The sequence below is a fragment of the Halictus rubicundus genome, unplaced genomic scaffold (assembly GCF_050948215.1).
Source record: "Halictus rubicundus isolate RS-2024b unplaced genomic scaffold, iyHalRubi1_principal scaffold0522, whole genome shotgun sequence".
Taxonomy (NCBI): domain Eukaryota; kingdom Metazoa; phylum Arthropoda; class Insecta; order Hymenoptera; family Halictidae; genus Halictus; species Halictus rubicundus.
In genome coordinates, this window is record NW_027489063.1 from 36,710 (window position 1) to 55,859 (window position 19,150).

At 51.9% G+C, this 19,150-nt stretch overlaps 3 protein-coding genes across 3 annotated transcripts; all 3 read left to right on the plus strand.

Moving 5' to 3' along the window:
• Positions 1-752: 752 nt before the first annotated feature.
• On the plus strand, positions 753-5,263 carry LOC143364414 (uncharacterized). Its single transcript, XM_076804780.1, has 2 exons — positions 753-4,648; positions 5,209-5,263. Exons 1-2 carry the CDS (start codon positions 753-755, stop codon positions 5,261-5,263), a joined length of 3,951 nt encoding a protein of 1,316 aa, XP_076660895.1.
• A 5,523-nt stretch (positions 5,264-10,786) lies between these two features.
• Positions 10,787-11,782, plus strand: LOC143364415 (uncharacterized). The gene has a single exon (XM_076804781.1). It carries the CDS (start codon positions 10,787-10,789, stop codon positions 11,780-11,782), a length of 996 nt encoding a protein of 331 aa, XP_076660896.1.
• Positions 11,783-12,796: 1,014 nt separating this feature from the next.
• On the plus strand, positions 12,797-17,947 carry LOC143364416 (uncharacterized). The gene has a single exon (XM_076804782.1). It carries the CDS (start codon positions 12,797-12,799, stop codon positions 17,945-17,947), a length of 5,151 nt encoding a protein of 1,716 aa, XP_076660897.1.
• Positions 17,948-19,150: the final 1,203 nt, after the last annotated feature.

A 19,150-nucleotide genomic window follows, 5' to 3' on the forward strand; every position in this document is an offset into this window, starting at 1 on the left:
TTCTAGAGTATTCTGCTATATTCTAGTATATTCAAGTATATGCTGGTATATTCCAGTGTATACTGCTATATTCTAGTAGATTCAATTATATTATGGTATATTCTAGTGTATTCTGCTATATTCTCGTATATTCAAGTATACTCTGGTATATTTCAGTGTGTTTAGGATTCAACGATTCCCGCGAATTATGATGTTGTGAATATCGTTACGCGATACGACCTCGCGGGAGCGCTACACAACACAGCGACGAAAAGTGCGAGTCGACCGCTAAACTAGATCGATTTCGTCTATTGTCATCGCGAGACGACACTTTCTTCACTTGTATCACGAGACATTGTACGAACCACACGCGCTTATCGCTTACAATCGCCTATCCGTGCCAATCACGGTGTGTCTTCCGCGCCCCTCTGGATTCGACGTTATTAATCTATATATTATCGTTTCCGGAGTGTGCCGTGATTTTCAATACTGGTTTTGTTCAATAAAGTCAATTCTTTTCGGTTGTGCGTCCAAACCATAAGTGTCGTTTTCTTTGGTGTTCGTCGAGTCATTGTATATCTTCGTCAAGATAATTCCGGCTATCCTCCTGACAATCCTTGTCGCAACATATTGGTCCTTCGAGCCGGATTGCAGTGAAATTGACGAACCACACTATCGAGGCAGCCAAAAGAATTCGTTCAACGTTCGAAAACAGTTGGGTATTCCAATTTAAATTGAAGGTCGGAACAATACCGTAGCTAACGGCCATCACAATGGGTGACCTCAAGACACTGCTTCGACAACAAATCGACAACTTTCGTGTCGTTGAGCGTGCCCTCGACAATTTCAAAAAGATCGGAAAAAGGAATCTAACTGCCGCTACTGTTCGCAATCGAATGGCACGATTGAACGATTCTTTTGCCGAATGCAAACTTCTGCATAAGGAACTCGCCGCTGTGGCCACGGAGGACGAGCAGTCCAGCCTCGATTATTTCATCCAGGATCGTTTCTTGGAGTTACACGAGATTTACCTGAATACATCAGACTTCATGGCGGACGCGCTATCTACCTGGGACCCGAAGGATCCCGACCATCCCGTAGCAGAAACTGCCGCCGAAGCAACGGAGCTACCATCAAGTGCAGATGGGAATCGCCTGCCCACCCTCAATCTTCCGCAATTTTCGGGAGCCGTCAGTGAGTGGGAAAGCTTTCGAGATCGCTTCCAAGCTATGGTCATCAAACGCCGAGGTCTGTCCAATGTATCACGTTTCCAATATTTATTGTCGTGCGTAACGGGAGAAGCGAGTGATCTCGTCACAAATATCGCGATTACCGATGCCGGATTCACCAGCGCATGGAGTATTCTTGTCGAGACTTATGAAAATTCGCGTCTACTTGTTACCGCACATCTAAATATTTTGTATGACCTTCCACAAGTTCGGTCAGAGTCGGCCGATCAACTTCGAAGCCTTCGCAACAAAGCCAATCTAACGATCAATGCGTTAAAAAACCTCGGCCGTCCTGTTGACACGTGGGATGATTTGCTTGTTTTCTTTGTCACGAAAAAATTAGATTCTAAGTCGCGGAAGGCTTGGGAGTTGCATCTCGGTAATACTACGCAGTGTCCGACATTTAGTGAACTCGATACGTTCCTGAACTCCCGAGTGCGCGCATTGCGAATTATCGCGCAGTCTACTTCGGTAGCGGCATCGCGACCACCTGAGTCGTCCGGAGCAAAATCGAGTCGTGTTCGTGCCACGTCGTTACACGGCGCCGCTGTTGCAAAAGGCGCGTGTGCATTATGCAAAGCAAATCATACTCTCGGTCAATGCTCTTCCTTCAAAGGCAAATCTGCAGCACAACGGTTCGATTTTGTGAAAGAAAGTAACCGATGTGTTAATTGTTTAAGTCCACATCATCCAACGAGAAAGTGTACCAGTTCATATAACTGTACCGTTTGTAACAAGCGACATCATTCCTTGTTACACTTCGACGACGCGTCTACGTCATCGCCGAATATCGAAAACAACGTCACCGCCCTCGTCGCGTCGTGCTCCGTTCCTCGCATTACCGCGTCGCAACAAATATTGCTCGCGACGGCATGGATCGAACTGCGATCCTCATCGGGCCGTTCCGAGAAAATTCGCGCCCTGCTGGATCAAGGTTCAGTCGTTTCAATAATCTCCGAAAACTTGTCTCAACGGTTACGACTTCCACGTTCTCGCGTTGCAGTGAGTATCACCGGAATCGGGAACAATGCGGTGGCGTGTCACTCGACAACAACATTTACCGTCGCATCCTGCAAGACCGATGCGGTCTACTCCCTCACCGCCTACGTCTTAAGATCCTTGTCCAATTACATCCCTGCTCGCGCGACTACCGACTATCGGCTCTCGCACATTCGAGATCTAACATTGGCGGACGAGAACCCCTTCAGCTCTGACCCAATAGAACTAATTATTGGTGCCGATCACTATGGGTTACTTCTGTTGGATGGGTTACGAAAAGGGAAAGTAAACGAGCCTACTGCTCAAAATACAACCTTAGGCTGGATCCTCTCCGGTCCGGTTCCCTCATTAACATCCAGCGCTCCCGCCGCCCTCGCGAACTTCCACTGTAACGTTTCGGCGAATTTAGACACTGAACTTCGACGATTTTGGGAAGTCGAGGAGTTGCCGATTGTTACGCGTCTCTCCCCCGCCGAACTAAAATGCGAGGATCATTTTCAACGCACGCATTCTCGAACTTCGAACGGACAGTATGTCGTTCGTTTGCCATTTATCGAAGGGCCTCCCATTAATATCGGGTCTTCACTTTCCGCGGCAACGACAATGTTTAAAAGGCAGGAGAATCGTTTGGAACGAAACTCAGAGCACTCCGCGGAATATTCGAACTTCTTAGCCGAATATGAGGCACTCGGACATATGGTCGATATCACTGAATCGTTACCGATCCTGACGAATCAAGCCGTGTATATTCCACATCACGCGGTCATTCGTGAGCACAGCGCTACCACCCGGCTTCGCGTGGTATTTAACGCATCTGCGAAAACCGGAAATGGAACCTCGTTAAATGATCACCTATTGATCGGGCCCAAATTACAAACGGATTTAGCCGCTGTCATTCTACGATGGCGCCGGTATCGCTATGTTTTCACTGCCGACATTGCCAAAATGTACAGGCAAATACTCGTCGATCCCAGAGACGCTGATTATCAACGGATTCTGTGGCGATCCTCTCCCGCAGCTCCGCTTCAACATTTCCGACTCTTGACCGTCACGTACGGTACTTCTCCCGCACCCTTTCTCGCGTTGCGTGTATTACAACAACTCGCGAGGGACGAAGGGTCGAAATATCCTCTCGCGCTACCAGTTCTTCGCGATCAAATTTACGTGGATGACTGCGTGTTCGGCGCGGACGATCCGCACTTAGCGAGACAAACTCGCGAACAAGTCGCCGCGTTGTTAAAAGAAGGATGTTTTACATTGCGGAAATGGGCAAGTAATGACCCTGCATTAATTTCGGATATTGATCCCACGGATCACGATCTCGCTGTCAATAAGCCGCTGTCACCCGACGACAATTTGACGGTCCTCGGAATAATTTGGAATCTTGAAACAGATTCTTTTCGTTTCGAGGTTACAATTACTCCTGTTATTCCGAATACCAAACGGGAAATCCTCTCAACTATCGCGAAAATTTATGACCCACTTGGATGGGTCACTCCTGTCGTCATCGTGGCCAAAATTCTAATGCAACGCTTATGGTTGCAAAAGTGCGGTTGGGATGACGCAATTCCTAGCGAGCTCCGCGAAACATGGACAACGTATTGTACCCAGCTTCCTCTTCTCCGTTCTATGAGTCTACCACGGTGGACCGGATGTGGAGCTCACAATCGCCAATATGAGTTGCATGGTTTCGCAGACGCTTCTCAAAACGCCTATGCGGCTGTGGTATACTCTCGCGTTACCACGGAAAATGGCAATATTGTCGTTTCTCTGCTCGCGGCCAAATCTAAGGTAGCTCCGCTCAAGTCCCTATCCATTCCGCGACTTGAGCTATGCGGGGTTTTGTTGCTGTGTCGTTTAATGACATTCATACGCACATCGCTTGGGGAAAGTCAATGCGATGTGCATTGCTGGACCGATTCCACGATCACCCTTGCTTGGATAAATCAGCCTGCATCTCGCTGGAAAACTTTCGTCGCAAACCGCGTCGCAGACATTCAGCAACTCTTGCCGCAATGTCAATGGCACCACGTACGGTCCGAGGAAAACCCTGCCGACTGCGCTTCGCGCGGAATGACTGTCCCGCAATTTTTGAACCACTCATTATGGTGGAATGGCCCGATGTGGCTCCACTCACCCAAGACCTCGTGGCCTTGTGCCGTGCCTCGTTTCGAAGCCACGACGTTGTTAGAGGAACGAGCGCCGGCCACCCTCCACGTTGCCACTGCTCCCGATCAATGGGATTTAGCATCGCGATTTTCCAGCTGGCCCAAGTTACTCCGCGTGACAGCGTATCTGTTACGTTTTGCCTCAAAACTTCGATCACCTCTTCCGCTCTCGCGATCATTGGCCTTAGCAAAGAACGGGCACTCGGCAACGTTTTCCGAGACGAGCGCTCTGCTCCCGGACGAAATTCGGAAAGCGCGAACGTTCTGGCTGAAGTACATTCAACGAGCGGTACATCCAATCGAAGTACGGAGTCTACAACAACGGCTGCCGGTCCCGCAACGAAGCCCATTAATATTGTTGCGGAGGCTTCGGCCCCGCCTCGCCGGCGAACACATCCCTCAACCAAACAACAACACCGAACACTACCAACAACTATATAACTATTTATTGGCTGTCAACGGACAATGTTAAAAGATGCGATACAGGTGCGTGCTCTCGCTTCGTCGACTCGAGAGGTTCTGTCGTCTGTCTTCTTCTTAACAACAACCCCGTTGGCCGGATACCATAATATCGATACGACGGCCAACTTCTCTCGATCGCCGCAATCGACAGCTTCCATCGTAACACTGCTCCCCCTCTCGAAAAAAACGGGCGTCCCGACCGCGGCGAAATTCGTCTGTGGTAACGTCCCAACCTTCATGCCTCGTAATCGAAAGACGGCTCCTTGACATGTTAACCTCTGTCTGAAAAGTCGGTGAAAGAAAAGAAATTTGCTTTAACCCGGTGGCCTTAATCAGACAGTAAACGTCCCGACATTTGTCCTCTGTCTCAGGGGAAAACCACCTAAAAACCCTGAGCAGGACGCTGGCACGAGGTATTTCCCTTAATGCTTCAGTGTAGTTATTCCGTCGACTTCTCGCCCTTCCCCTTGACTCTTGTGGCTTGAGTGCTTCTTTCTTGACGTTTTCCCGGGTGCTGCCCTCCCCCCGGGCGACCACCGAGTCCTCTCCAGGATGCACCTCCAATCATCGCGAAATCTATCCGCGATAACATGATGATTGGTGCACCACTCTTTGTGGACCAGTCGGGAAAGGGGGTACCCTCCTGAGGACGTATCCTCGCGAGGATACCACTTCCTCCCCCGAATTCCTAGGACTGTCTCTTCCACAAATGGAAAGTGATCGAGGTGCCGGAACGGAGTCGCACCCTCGCCTTCTTTCGATGCAGCGTCCTCTTCGTGGGCGAAAAGTGTCTAGGAATTCGGATTCCTATCCTAAACCACTGTAAGGTGCAAGCCGGTTCACGTGAACAACCTTCGGTTTTGCCTTAGGAGATCGGACTATTCGAAAAATTAATTCGTTCAATCGATTCTTGACGATGTACGGTCCTTCCCAGTCAGATTGGAGTTTCGGGCACCGGCCTCTTGTACGTCGTGGATTAAATAGCCAGACCTTGTCACCCGGATTGAAGGAAACCCGATTCGCATGAACATCGTACCAGGACTTCATTTTGTCACCACTAATCTTCATTCGTTGGCGTACAAAATCATGGATTCCCAAGATTTTAGCCCTCATTTCTCCAATGTAAGCTCCCTCCTCCTTCCTTTCAGAAGCGTAGTTACTGCCTCTCAGGAGATCCAAAGGAAGTCGTAATTCTCGACCCATGAGGACCATTGCCGGAGTATTTCGAGTTACCTCATGTTGAGAAGTCCGATATGCTAAAAGGAACGTCGGTATCCATTCATCCCAGTCTTTTTGATGTTCGGAAACAAACTGTGTTAGATACTGTAACAATGTACGAATCATCCTTTCGACGAGTCCGTCCGATTGGGGATGTAAGGGTGTCGTCCTTGTCTTTCTAATTCCAAGCAACCTCGTCAACTCTTTGAAGACACTCGACTCGAAATTCCTACCTTGATCTGAATGCAGTTCTAGTGGCACACCATGGCGACTTATTACATCTGTTAAAAGGGTCTTCGCAATGGTTGTTGCTTTTTTGATTCGGAAGCGGAATTACTTCTGGCCACTTCGAGAAATAATCTACGACAACAAGGGCATATCTGTTTCCGGTCATAGATTTTGGCAAAGGGCCCACAATGTCAAGTGCAATTCTTTCAAAAGGTGCTCCAACATTGTAAATCTTTAAAGAGCCTTTTCCTCTCTCCCTAGGACCCTTCTTCGCTACGCAGCTGTCGCAACGACGGCACCATTCCTCAACATCTCGACGATGATCAGGCCAGAAAAACCTTTGTCGAATCTTAGCAAGTGTTTTGCGAACTCCGAAGTGTCCTCCCCATGGGGCGTTGTGACACTCGCGTAACACCTCTTCGGTTTTGCATCTAGGGACGATTAGTAACGGAACTGCTTCCTTCCCGTCCGTAGATTCCCACCTCCGGAAAAGCAAACCCTTTCTCGCTTCAAGAGAGTCCCAAATTTTCCAGTAAAATTTTGTTACGGGGGAAAATGCGGAAACTTCCTGCCAGTTTGGCTTATTTCGTTCGATTATCCTCCGCAAAATGAAGTTTATTTCTCCATCGGTCTCTTGCGCTTTCCTCCATTCCTCCGAATTGGCGTTTCCACAGATCGTCCTGAAAACGTGCTCTTCCTTTTCGCACATTTCTTCACGTGACTCCTTCTCCTCAAGGCGATGGCAATATTTACATTGCGAAATTTCGCATGGTCTTCTTGACAGACTGTCTGCATTGACATGCAACTTCCCTTCTCGATGTCTAATTTCAAAATCATACTGTTGCAGCCTTTCTATCCAGCGAGCCGTTTGTCCTTCCGGATTCTTGAACGACAATAGCCACCTTAACGCAGCATGATCAGTCCTTACCAGAAATTTTCGACCATAAAGATAGGGGTGAAAATGTTCTATGGACTTAATTATCGCCAAAAGTTCCCGTCTTGTAACGCAATAATTCCTCTCTGCTTTTCCCAGCATTTTTGAAAAGTATGCAATAACTTTCTCCTCTTCACCTTGAACTTGCGAGAGGACTGCTCCAATGGCAAAATTCGACGCATCTGTATCCAAAATGAAATCTGCGTCTAATAAAGGATAAGCTAATATCGGAGATTCGGAAAGACGCTGCTTCAGCCACTCGAATACCTTTTGACATTCTTCCGACCATACAAACGTAATTTTATCTTCCGTCAGGCGATGTAGTGGCCTAGCGATGGAAGAAAAATCTTTGACGAATTTTCTATAATAAGTGCAAAGTCCGAGAAAACTCCTTAATTCCGTTTTACTCCTCGGAATTGGCCATTTCTGGATTGCCATTATCTTTTCGGGATCCGTTTTAATCCCGCGTTCGGAAACGATATATCCAAGGTATCGCACCTCTTTGCAGAAGAAATGGCATTTTTTTGGATTCGCTAATAGTTTGGCTTGGCGCAGGCGTGCGAAGACAGTCCTCAAATTGTCCATGTTTTCTTCGAAACTTCTTCCATAAACGATAATGTCGTCTAGATATACTAGGCAGATTTTTCCACACAGGCCTTTCAATACCGTGTCCATAAGACGTTCAAACGTGGCGGGGGCATTACAAAGTCCGAAAGGCATCACTCTGAATTGCCAAAGCCCTTCTCCCACGCAGAATGCTGTCTTTTCACGGTCCCTTTCGTCAACCATAATCTGCCAATATCCACTTTGCAGATCTATGGTTGAAAACCAAGACGATTCAGCTAGAGCATCTAGCGTTTCTTCAATTCTCGGCAACGGATAAGAATCTTTTTTCGTGACATCATTTAACCGCCGATAGTCCACACAAAATCTCGTGCTGCCATCCTTTTTCTTCACGAGAACGATAGGAGAGGACCATGGACTTTTCGACTCCTCAATTACTCCCTGCCTTTCCATCTTCGCGAGTAATTCTTTAACTTCGTCTCGTCGGTGAAAAGGGAGACGTCGCGGTGCCTGTTTGATTGGTGCACAATCTCCTGTATCAATCCTATGTTGGACAACATCACAATTCCCAACATGTTCAGGATTTTCTGCGAATATGTCCTGAAATTCATGTGTTACTTTCGCAAATGCTGTCTTCCGTGGCGGAGATAAGGCCGAACAGCAACGCTGGAAAAGATCTTCTAAGTGCTTCGGTACAGGTGGAACTGCAACCTCCTGTACCTCTTCCGCTACCGGAGTCTCCTCTTCCATCTTCGCTAATAAAGCTGCATCCTCCTTATTACGTATCTCTTGACCGATAAAGCCGACCTCTTCCTTCCCGGCTATTTGTAGTTTCCTCGCCCAATAATCGAGCCTACACGCGTGTTTCTGGAGGAATCCGTTCCCCAAAATACACTCCTCCGCCATGTCGATCAGGAAAAATTCTTCCTCTGTTTCGAAACCATTGATTTTAATGGGACATTTGTACCTGCCTTGAATCGGTAAATTTTCCCCGGAAATGGACACAATTTTGATTTCCAGAAGTCCCTCCGCCGCGCCAAGCTTACTTCTGGGATTGAACTTATCCGTCCCCAAAAGATTTACGCTCGATCCCGTGTCGATTATTATCGTAGCCATTTTTCCATCGATGAATCCCTCGATGGCCGTACAATCTTTCTTCAAATAAGTCTTCAGCACGATAGGGGTAGAAGAAGGTGAAGTCACAGTCTCCCCTCCTACTATGACTTCTTCGCGTTTCCCATCCTCTGTGTTTGTCTCTTCGGGCAGTCCTTCTGGAGATGCCCAGTCTGGCGACAACTCCAACACTCCCTGGGTCGATCTTCTCGATCACCATTGATCTTCGAATTCCTGTTCACGGAACTCGTCTTTCGTACATAGTTCCTGTTCGGTTGATCCACTTCCTCCGGTCTTCGGTCGTATCCTCGTTCTCCCCAACGCCGTCCAGGAATATGTTGTTTTGGAAAATAATAAGGCTTGTAGCGGTTATTTTGACTACTATACGAAGTTTCAGTAACAGACTCGACAGCTTCAATCTCCAAGGCTCTAATAACTGCTGCTCTCAGAGATGTAAAACCACCGAGCCTTAATATTCGTTTCATCTCTTCGTTGGCCAATGCTGCTACAAATTGAGAGGCCGCGAGTTTATCCCTACTTTCGTATGGGCATTCACCAAATGCAGCTTGAGCAAGCCTCTCAATTTCTGCTGCCAACTCAGAGATCGACTCCCCTTTCCGTTGTCTATAATTTTGGAATTTTTCGTAACTTAAATTTTGAAAATTTTTGGTCCCATAACGGAACTCTAATGCCCAAACTATCGTCCGGAAATCGTTCTGTTTGTCCACGGAGAGAGAAGTCAACACTCCTCGAGCAGGGCCCTCCAAAGACGCAACCAAGGCCAAAGCTTTCCTCGGTTCATCCCAACCATTCGCGCGAGCTATTGTGTCGAACTGAATTCTATACTCTTCCCATGAAGCTTTGCCGTCAAATCTAGGAGGTTTCACGGTGTATCCCAACTCCGAAACACCGCGAAAGACGCCAACTGCGTCATTTACAGGGACCTGCTGCGAAAGCGGAAAAACCGGAACCGCGGACCCATTAGGAACGGACATATTTATATTTTGAGTTTCACGGTTCTCAGTAGAATTAATGAAACGCGGCTGTACAAGACTGTGCAGATTCTGCGATAGCACCTGACACTGTGCCTCCAGGATCCCAAATCGTCCCTCCAGGGCAGCTTCCCTTGCAGCTTGAGCGGCTCTGTTTGCTGCTTCTCTCTCTTCAAACCGGGCCCACTCCTGTTCCCATCTCTGTTCCGCGATTTTCCGCTGCTCTTGAAACTGCCCCGAAATGTTCCGCTGGAGGCCTTCGAACAGCGTCTGTAACATCGTCGCATCTGCTCCCGTAGTGGATGTCGTTGTGGAATCGCCCGCACTTCTGACACCAATGTTGCGGAGGCTTCGGCCCCGCCTCGCCGGCGAACACATCCCTCAACCAAACAACAACACCGAACACTACCAACAACTATATAACTATTTATTGGCTGTCAACGGACAATGTTAAAAGATGCGATACAGGTGCGTGCTCTCGCTTCGTCGACTCGAGAGGTTCTGTCGTCTGTCTTCTTCTTAACAACAACCCCGTTGGCCGGATACCATAATATCGATACGACGGCCAACTTCTCTCGATCGCCGCAATCGACAGCTTCCATCGTAACAATATCATTAAACTCGTATCTCGACGCGGACGGTCTAATTCGCGTGGGCGGGCGGTTGGAAAATGCGGCATTGCCAGAAAATACCAAACACCCTATTCTCCTCGCCTCGCATCCTTTAGTCCTGCTCCTAATTAAGCATCTGCATTTAAAATTGTTACATGCCGGTCCTCAATTAACGCTTGCAAAATTGAGACAAGACTTTTGGCTTCTACGGGCACGTCCTATCGTGCGCCAAGTTATACATCAATGCGTTCGATGCGCGCGAGAACGTGCGACAGTCCCATCCGAAGTAATGGGAAATCTTCCGTCGGTACGCGTGACTCGTGCCGAACGAGCGTTTTTGCATTGCGGCGTGGATTATGCGGGCCCTATACCGGTCCGAACAACCGCCGGACGCGGACACAAGGCGACGAAAGCATATATTGCGTTATTCGTCTGCATGACAACTCGTGCCGTGCACATCGAATTAGTGGGGTCGTACACCACCGCTGCGTTTTTGGCGTGTTACGATAGGTTCAGCTCGCGTCGCGGTTTGCCGGTCGCCATGTATAGCGATAACGGAACGACCTTTCAGGGCGCCGATAAGGAAGTGACCGCGGCTTTCCGAGCCGCGACACGAGACCCAAAGTTGCGGAACATACTCGCGACGGATCAAGTTGCATGGCATTTCATTCCCCCTTCCGCCCCGCATTTCGGCGGACTATGGGAAGCCGGTATTCGCAGTTTAAAGCATCATTTGAAACGAGTAATCGGCGCGACCACTCTCACCTTTGAAGAACTGACCACGGTGTTATGTCAAATCGAAGCCTGTATGAATTCCCGGCCGATCGCCCCGTCGTCGGACAATATCGACGACTATACCGCGCTCACGCCAGGGCACTTTCTTATCGGCTCCGCGATTACTACAGTGCCATCCCCCACGTTGTTGGACGTGCGGGACTCGCGATTGACTAGGTGGCAGCTATTAAAAAAGTTGTACGAAAGTATCTGGAAGGCGTGGTCCACTGATTACCTCCACTCGTTACAACAACGCACAAAATGGCGCACCGCGAGTCACCTCGCGAAGGTGGGTCGAATTGTTCTTCTCCGAAACGCCCTCGCACCCCCATGCAAGTGGGAACTCGCGCGGATAATTAAATGTCATCCCGGAGCGGACGGTGTTACTCGCGTCGTTACCGTTAAGACCTCACAGTCTGAATACAAACGTCCGATCGTGAAACTCTGTTTCCTTCCCGTTGATATCAATGAGGAGCTCTCTGGCGAAGCAAAAAGAGTGCCCGAGTCGTAGCCACGGGAAGTACCGACAATGAGAGAGCTCTCTTCGCTCAGCTACAGTATTTAAACTCATCAGGGTTATCACGGCGGGCGGTGGTATACGTAAACCCGTTAAGCTTGTCCAATATTGTATCTAATATCTGTATCGAATAATTCATCTAATCTGTATATCATAGTGTATCACTCGTGTTCTTCTTTGGTATCGGATGCTGTTTAAAATCTGCATCGGCGGATTTCTCGTCGCCGTCTTCATTATAATTCGATTCCCCGAATTAACCGTTTAATCCGGGTATTATTGCCACCGACACCGGCGTCGTGCATGAGCGATCACGCCTCGGCGTTTTTGCCCGTCGCCGGTAAACACCGTCTTCCTCGCGCGACAACAGTCAGCTGTTCGAATTTGTAAACACTGGCTCTCGTGCGATTCTCATGCACGCGCCGCGCGGGCCGTTGGTTGTTTTCCAAACTCCGAAATCCACTGCCTCTACCCTTTGTTCCCATCGCAGCCCCGACCGTTGGGACGCCGTTAGGACGTCCTAACGAACGGGCTGCTCTGCCTCATCCTTGCCTATTTCGAAAATCCCACTCCTCATCCTGCCGAAACCAACGGCCCGCGTTAGTATAAGTAGACCTGCGTTTCCGAAACGGGGGTCCTTTGACTCCTGCTCGTGATCGACTGATCCTTGCATAGCGCTGATTTATTGTCTTTACGATCGACTGATCGCCGTCTAATACAAGTGTCTGCGGGCTTCGCGTTCACTCCTGTACCGTTACTGTTACCGTTCGTGAATATATCTTTTGTTTTCATTATATACTCTCTCGTTCTTCACACTATCCTCCTTCCTTACATATTTCACTTTTCTTTCTCTACTGCACCTTTTCTGAGTCCTTCTGACTCAGCACTTGGCTATATTCCGCAACATTTGGTCCTTCGAGCCGGATTCCTTTCCACTTTTCCATCCACGCGCACTTCTCCATCTCTTTTCTTGTATACTTTTCCTTTCTCTTCTTCTCCTTTCTACTCGTCATGGACTCGCTTATCGCCCATCAACACATTCTGTTCGGGCGCATCGCACGAACCGTGGACAATCTCCGGAAGCAGGGCAAAGCGAATATCAACAAGGGGACGATTTTGGCCAAATTGTCTTGTTTGGACCAGGCCTGGGCGCAGTTTCAAGACCGCGACGCTCAAATCATCGCCTCCACTACTGAGGAGAACCGTCAGGTGGACTACTTCACCGAGGACTTCTTCGACCAAACGCAGGATGTGTACTGCAATCAGAAGGGAATTCTGTCCACGATGCTCGAAGACGTCGAGCAGAGTCAGGCACCCTCAACTGCAGGACATCCACCCACGCCAGGGCCCAGACCTCGATCGTCACTGCCACGGATCACACTGCCCACGTTCTCCGGTCAATTTACTGACTGGACGCGATTCCGGGACCTCTTCATGTCCTTGGTCATCGACGACGAGGACTGGACGGATGCAGAGCGCTTCCACTACCTGTCGGCGAGCCTCACCGGGGAAGCAGCGCAGCTGATTCAACGGATTCCCGTCACTGCCGCCAACTTTGACCAGGCCTGGAAACTGCTAGAGCACCGCTACCAGAATCGACGACTTCTGGTTGCCGCGCAGTTCGACGCATTGTACAACATCAAGCCATGTGTCAATCACAGTGCAACGGAGCTCAAGGGCCTCTTGAACTCCACGTGCAACGCGACGGCGGTCCTGAACAGCCTCGGGGTACCAGTCACCGACGAATCCCACTGGATCGTCCACCATACCATCCGTCGACTGGACAGACACACCTTGAAGGAGTGGGAAAAGTCCCTGGGAAACAGCGTGAATCTCCCCGCCTTCTCGGAACTCCTCGAATTTCTCGAGACGACGACGAGAACTCTCGAGGCTTTCGAGTTCCGTCAGGGGACTCGCACTCCCGCACCATCAAAACCGCCGCCCACGAAGGTCAAGGCGCTACACACCGCCACGGACGCCGCATCGAGGCCTCGGTGCAACCTGTGCCAAGGAGACCACATTTTGTGTTTTTGCAGCGCGTTCCGATCCTTGACCCCTGCAGCCCGTCTCCAAATGGTCACGAGTCGCCGCTGGTGTAAAAACTGCCTCGGTCCGCACACCGTCGGGAACTGTCCGTCGGCAAAGCGGTGCCAACGGTGTGCCCAACCACACCACACGATGCTGCACGAGGCGTCCGACGGATCCAGCAACGCATCGACGGTCGCAACGCTGCACACCACGAAGAGGCTCAACTCCACCTCTGACTCAGGTCCTGTCTTGCTCGCCACCGCCCTGGTCACAGCGACTGCAGGACGCCGGATGGTCACAGCTCGCGCACTGATTGACCCCTGCTCTGAGGTGTCGCTCATCAGCGAAGCACTGGCCCAGACGATGCGACTTCCTCGGACGTCGTGTTCGCGCCTGGTCCTCGGCGCCGGAGGAAAGGCCACAGCAACCTCCCGAGGAAAGGTCAGACTGACCCTGACGTCAACCGTTCCCGGACTCGGACGGTCATGCACGGTGGAGGCACTGGTGCTGCCCAGGCTGACGGCCTACAAGCCCTCTGGTGCCACCCACACTCCGCGCTGGCCCCACATCAACGGCCTGCCGCTCGCAGACCCCAGGGCAACCTCGGCGACACCGATCGAGCTCCTGCTCGGAGCGGATGTGTATCCCCAGATTCTTCTGGAAGGGATACGTCGCGGTGGACAACACGCTCCAGTCGCTCAAGAAACCATCTTCGGGTGGATTCTTTCAGGGCCGACTGCGAGAGGAGGATCACCCTCCCGAATCGTCTCCACTCACACGACCACCACGGACGATCTGGCCGCTCTGGTGCGTCGCTTCTGGGAACAGGAGGAAGTTCCAACGACCACCAGGCACTGGAACGCAGAAGAAGAGGCCTGCGACGAGGGGTTTCGTCAGACCCACTACCGGCAGTCGGACGGACGGTACGTGGTTCGCCTCTGCTTCAAGGACGCAGTCCACGGATTAGGGGAGACGCACAGCGTTGCCCGACGCATCCTGCTGTCCACCGAACGGCGCCTCCAGACCAGTACGACCCTCCGTGACCACTATCACAACTTCATGAGAGAGTACCTGCAGCTCGGCCACATGCAGGAGGTCGCCAGGGAACTCGAGTGTCCCCAAGCGCCGCACTTTTACCTGCCTCATCACGGAGTAATGAAGGGCACGGGCGCCTCCGCAAAATTGAGGGTGGTCTTCAACGGGTCCCGACCATCTTCGACCGGCCGCTCGTTGAATGACCTCCTCTCCGCTGGTCCCAAGTTACAGCGCAACCTCATGGACCTCTTACTGAGGTGGAGGCGACACAAGTTCGCTTTCCTTACGGACGTGGAAAAGATGTACCGCCAAATCCAGGTGCATCCCGACGACCGGGACTACCAGCGAGTGCTCTGGAGGGACAACCCGGACCAGAGGATCCAGGTGTTCCACCTCACCACCGTCACATACGGACTGACCTGCGCCCCTTTTCTGGCCATCCGCACCCTGCTGCAGCTTGCGGACGACGAAGAGGAGCAATTCCCACGAGGTGCCGCCATCCTGAGGGAAGCCACCTACGTGGACGACATCCTGTCCGGAGCCGATAGCGAGGACGAGGCCCGACAAACCCAGGAGGAACTCGTCGGAATCTGCAGGGCGGGCGGCTTCACGCTAAAAAAGTGGAGCGCCAACAGCACCGCCCTGACCTCGCACCTGCCCGACGAGGACCTTGCCCTGTCCTCCACGTTACCTTGGCAGCCAGAGCTGGGATGCAGTGCCTTGGGGCTGAAGTGGCACACACAGTCTGACACTCTGACCTTCAGTTTCCAGGGCCCTCCGACGTCTCCACTTCCGACACTATCGAAGCGGTATGTGTTGTCCCAGGTGGCAAAATTGTTCGACCCCCTCGGATGGCTGGCACCCGCGACCATCCGAGGGAAAATATTCCTTCAGCAGCTGTGGCAGCACCGCCTCGACTGGGACGAGCAGCTTCCATCGACCGCAGCTGAAACGTGGAGGAAACTTTCCGCCGACGCGGCCAACCTAACGTCGCTGAGGCTCCCACGATGGCTGGGCACGGAGCCAGCTACGACCACTCAGCAACTCCACGTCTTCGTGGACGCCTCCGAACGAGCCTACGCTGCAGCCGCCTACATCCGGACCAGCAACCCACACCGGACACAGGTCACTCTGGTTGCAGCAAAAACAAAGACAGCGCCGCTCCAGAGCCTGTCTCTCCCACGGCTCGAGCTGTGCGCTGCAGTACTGGGGGCCCGACTGCTATCCCACCTACGCCGCGAGATGGGACTGCAGTTCGACACGAGTCACCTCTGGTCAGACTCCACCGTCACCCTCGCATGGCTACACGGTGAACCGACGCGGTGGCGTACTTTTGTCGCCAACAGGGTGGCTGAATTCCACCGAACTGTACCGGACGTCCGCCTACACCACGTCGGCAGCCAGGACAACCCTGCCGACTGTGCCTCGCGAGGCATTCCCGCCAGCCAGCTCGCGAGTCACCCCCTATGGTGGCACGGACCCGCGTGGCTCACCGAACATCCCACGACGTGGGACACGACCTCGCCCACGCTCGACACCACCGAGGAGGAGCGGGCCCCGACGACGACCAGCTTCCACACCCGGATAGCCGACACGGAGCACGAGTCCCTGCTGCATCGTTACTCATCGCTGACCCGACTTTTGAGGGTCACTGCCTGGTGTCTGCGTTGGACGAGACGTCGACCAGCTCCGTCACCAGGAGACGTCTTCCCGATCCTGCATCCAGAGGAGGTGAGCCAAGCGGAGGCGCTCTGGATCAAGATTGTGCAGGGATCGACCTTCGAACGAGAGCTCTCTGCTCTCAACAATGGACAACCTCTTCGACCGTCCAGTGCCCTCCGAGCGACGACCCCGTTCCTCGACAACCAGGGCATTCTACGGGTGGGAGGGAGATTAAAAAACTCCCTGCTCTCCTATGACGAGCAGCACCCCATCATTCTGCCATCAGGATCAAAGTTGACCGAGATGATCGTCGAGCAGCACCACCGACGGACACTGCATGGGGGTGTGCAGTTGACCCTGGCATCCGTCCGCCAACGATTTTGGATACCACAAGGACGCCAAAACGTGAAGAAATGCGTCTCCCGCTGCATCAGATGTCTCCGATGGCGGGCGGCAACCGCCAGCCAATTAATGGGCGACCTACCACTCCACCGGGTCACGCCATCGCGCCCATTCACCCACACAGGCGTGGATTACGCCGGCCCGTTCAAATTAAAAACGGCGCCAGGACGTGGCCACAAATCTATCAAGGGGTATGTGGCCATTTTCGTTTGTTACAGCTCCCGGGCAGTCCATCTCGAAGCTGTGTCGGACTACACCACGGCCGCCTTTCTCGCAGCATTCCGGCGATTCACTGGCCGACGGGGACCATGCGCCTCTGTAACGAGCGACTGCGGCACAAATTTCGTGGGGGCTGACCAGGAACTGCGCCGCATGTTCCGGGCATCGTCCAAGGAAGCAGCTGCCATCGCCGGACAGCTGTCCAAGGAGGGAGTGCGGTGGAAATTCATTCCACCAGGAGCACCTCACTTCGGCGGGCTATGGGAGGCAGCCGTCCGCTCCGTGAAGCACCATCTCCGTCGCGTCGTCGGCGACAACGCTCACACGTACGAGGAGCTGGCGACGTTCCTCTGCCAGGTGGAGGCGTGCCTGAATTCGCGTCCACTCCAGGCACTGACGGACGACCCAGAGGACCTGACCCCCCTGACGCCGGGACACTTCCTCGTCGGAGGCCCCCTCCTGGCCACCCCGGAGCCCATGCTGCACGACGTCCCTACCTCGCGGCTCTCCCGGTGGCAACAACTCCAACAGCGGGTGGAACATTTTTGGCGACGTTGGTCCGCAGAATACCTGCACCAAATTCAAACGCGAAGGAAGTGGACAACCACCCAGCCATCCCTGGGCGTCGGGGACCTCGTGCTGGTGAAGTCCGAAGCCACCCCCCCCACGAAGTGGCCGCTCGCACGCATCACCGACGTCCACCCTGGAGCCGACGGCCATGTCCGGGTCATCACCGTTAGAACAGCCACCACTTCGTTCACCCGGCCGGTAACAAAAATAGTCCGACTTCTCCAGGCCGGAGAGAACCAGGCATAACCTGCCGTCGCGCCGCGCCGTCCGTCGACATTCCCCCGCTTCCGCGATCTGTCCACATTCGGCGATAGCCGAAGGCGGGCGGAATGTTTAAAATCTGCATCGGCGGATTTCTCGTCGCCGTCTTCATTATAATTCGATTCCCCGAATTAACCGTTTAATCCGGGTATTATTGCCACCGACACCGGCGTCGTGCATGAGCGATCACGCATCGGCGTTTTTGCCCGTCGCCGGTAAACACCGTCTTCCTCGCGCGACAACAGTCAGCTGTTCGAATTTGTAAACACTGGCTCTCGTGCGATTCTCATGCACGCGCCGCGCGGGCCGTTGGTTGTTTTCCAAACTCCGAAATCCACTGCCTCTACCCTTTGTTCCCATCGCAGCCCCGACCGTTGGGACGCCGTTAGGACGTCCTAACGAACGGGCTGCTCTGCCTCATCCTTGCCTATTTCGAAAATCCCACTCCTCGTCCTGCCGAAACCAACGGCCCGCGTTAGTATAAGTAGACCTGCGTTTCCGAAACGGGTCTCCTTTGACTTCTGCTCGTGATCGACTGATCCTTGCATAGCGCTGATTTATTGTCTTTACGATCGACTGATCGCCGTCTAATACAAGTGTCTGCGGGCTTCGCGTTCACTCCTGTACCGTTACTGTTACCGTTCGTGAATATATCTTTTGTTTTCATTATATACTCTCTCGTTCTTCACACTATCCTCCTTCCTTACATATTTCACTTTTCTTTCTCTACTGCACCTTTTCTGAGTCCTTCTGACTCAGCACTTGGCTATATTCCGCAACAATAGGATAGGATAGAGGATAGGATAGGATAGAGGATAGGATAGGATAGAGGATAGGATAGGATAGAGGATAGGATAGGATAGAGGATAGGATAGGATAGAGGATAGGATAGGATAGAGGATAGGATAGGATAGAGGATAGGATATAGGATTTAATAGGTTAGAGGATAGGATACGATAGAGGATAGGATAGGATAGAGGATAGGATAGGATAGAGGATGGGATAGGATAGAGGATAGGATAGGATAGAGGATAGAATAGGATAGAGGATAGGATAGGATAGAGGATAGGATAGGATAGAGGATACGATATAGGATTTAATAGGATAGAGGATAGGATACGATAGAGGATACGATAGGATAGAGGATAGGATAGGATAGAGAATAGGATAGGATAGAGGATAGGATAG

Bases quoted from the DNA above. Each gene is read 5' to 3' on its own strand.
- LOC143364414 (XM_076804780.1), top strand. From the start codon at position 753: ATGGGTGACCTCAAGACACTGCTTCGACAACAAATCGACAACTTTCGT. The intron at 4,649-5,208 runs GTACATTCAACG...CCTCTGTCTCAG, and splicing joins GCGCGAACGTTCTGGCTGAA to GGGAAAACCACCTAAAAACC.
- LOC143364416 (XM_076804782.1), top strand. From the start codon at position 12,797: ATGGACTCGCTTATCGCCCATCAACACATTCTGTTCGGGCGCATCGCA.
- LOC143364415 (XM_076804781.1), top strand. From the start codon at position 10,787: ATGGGAAATCTTCCGTCGGTACGCGTGACTCGTGCCGAACGAGCGTTT.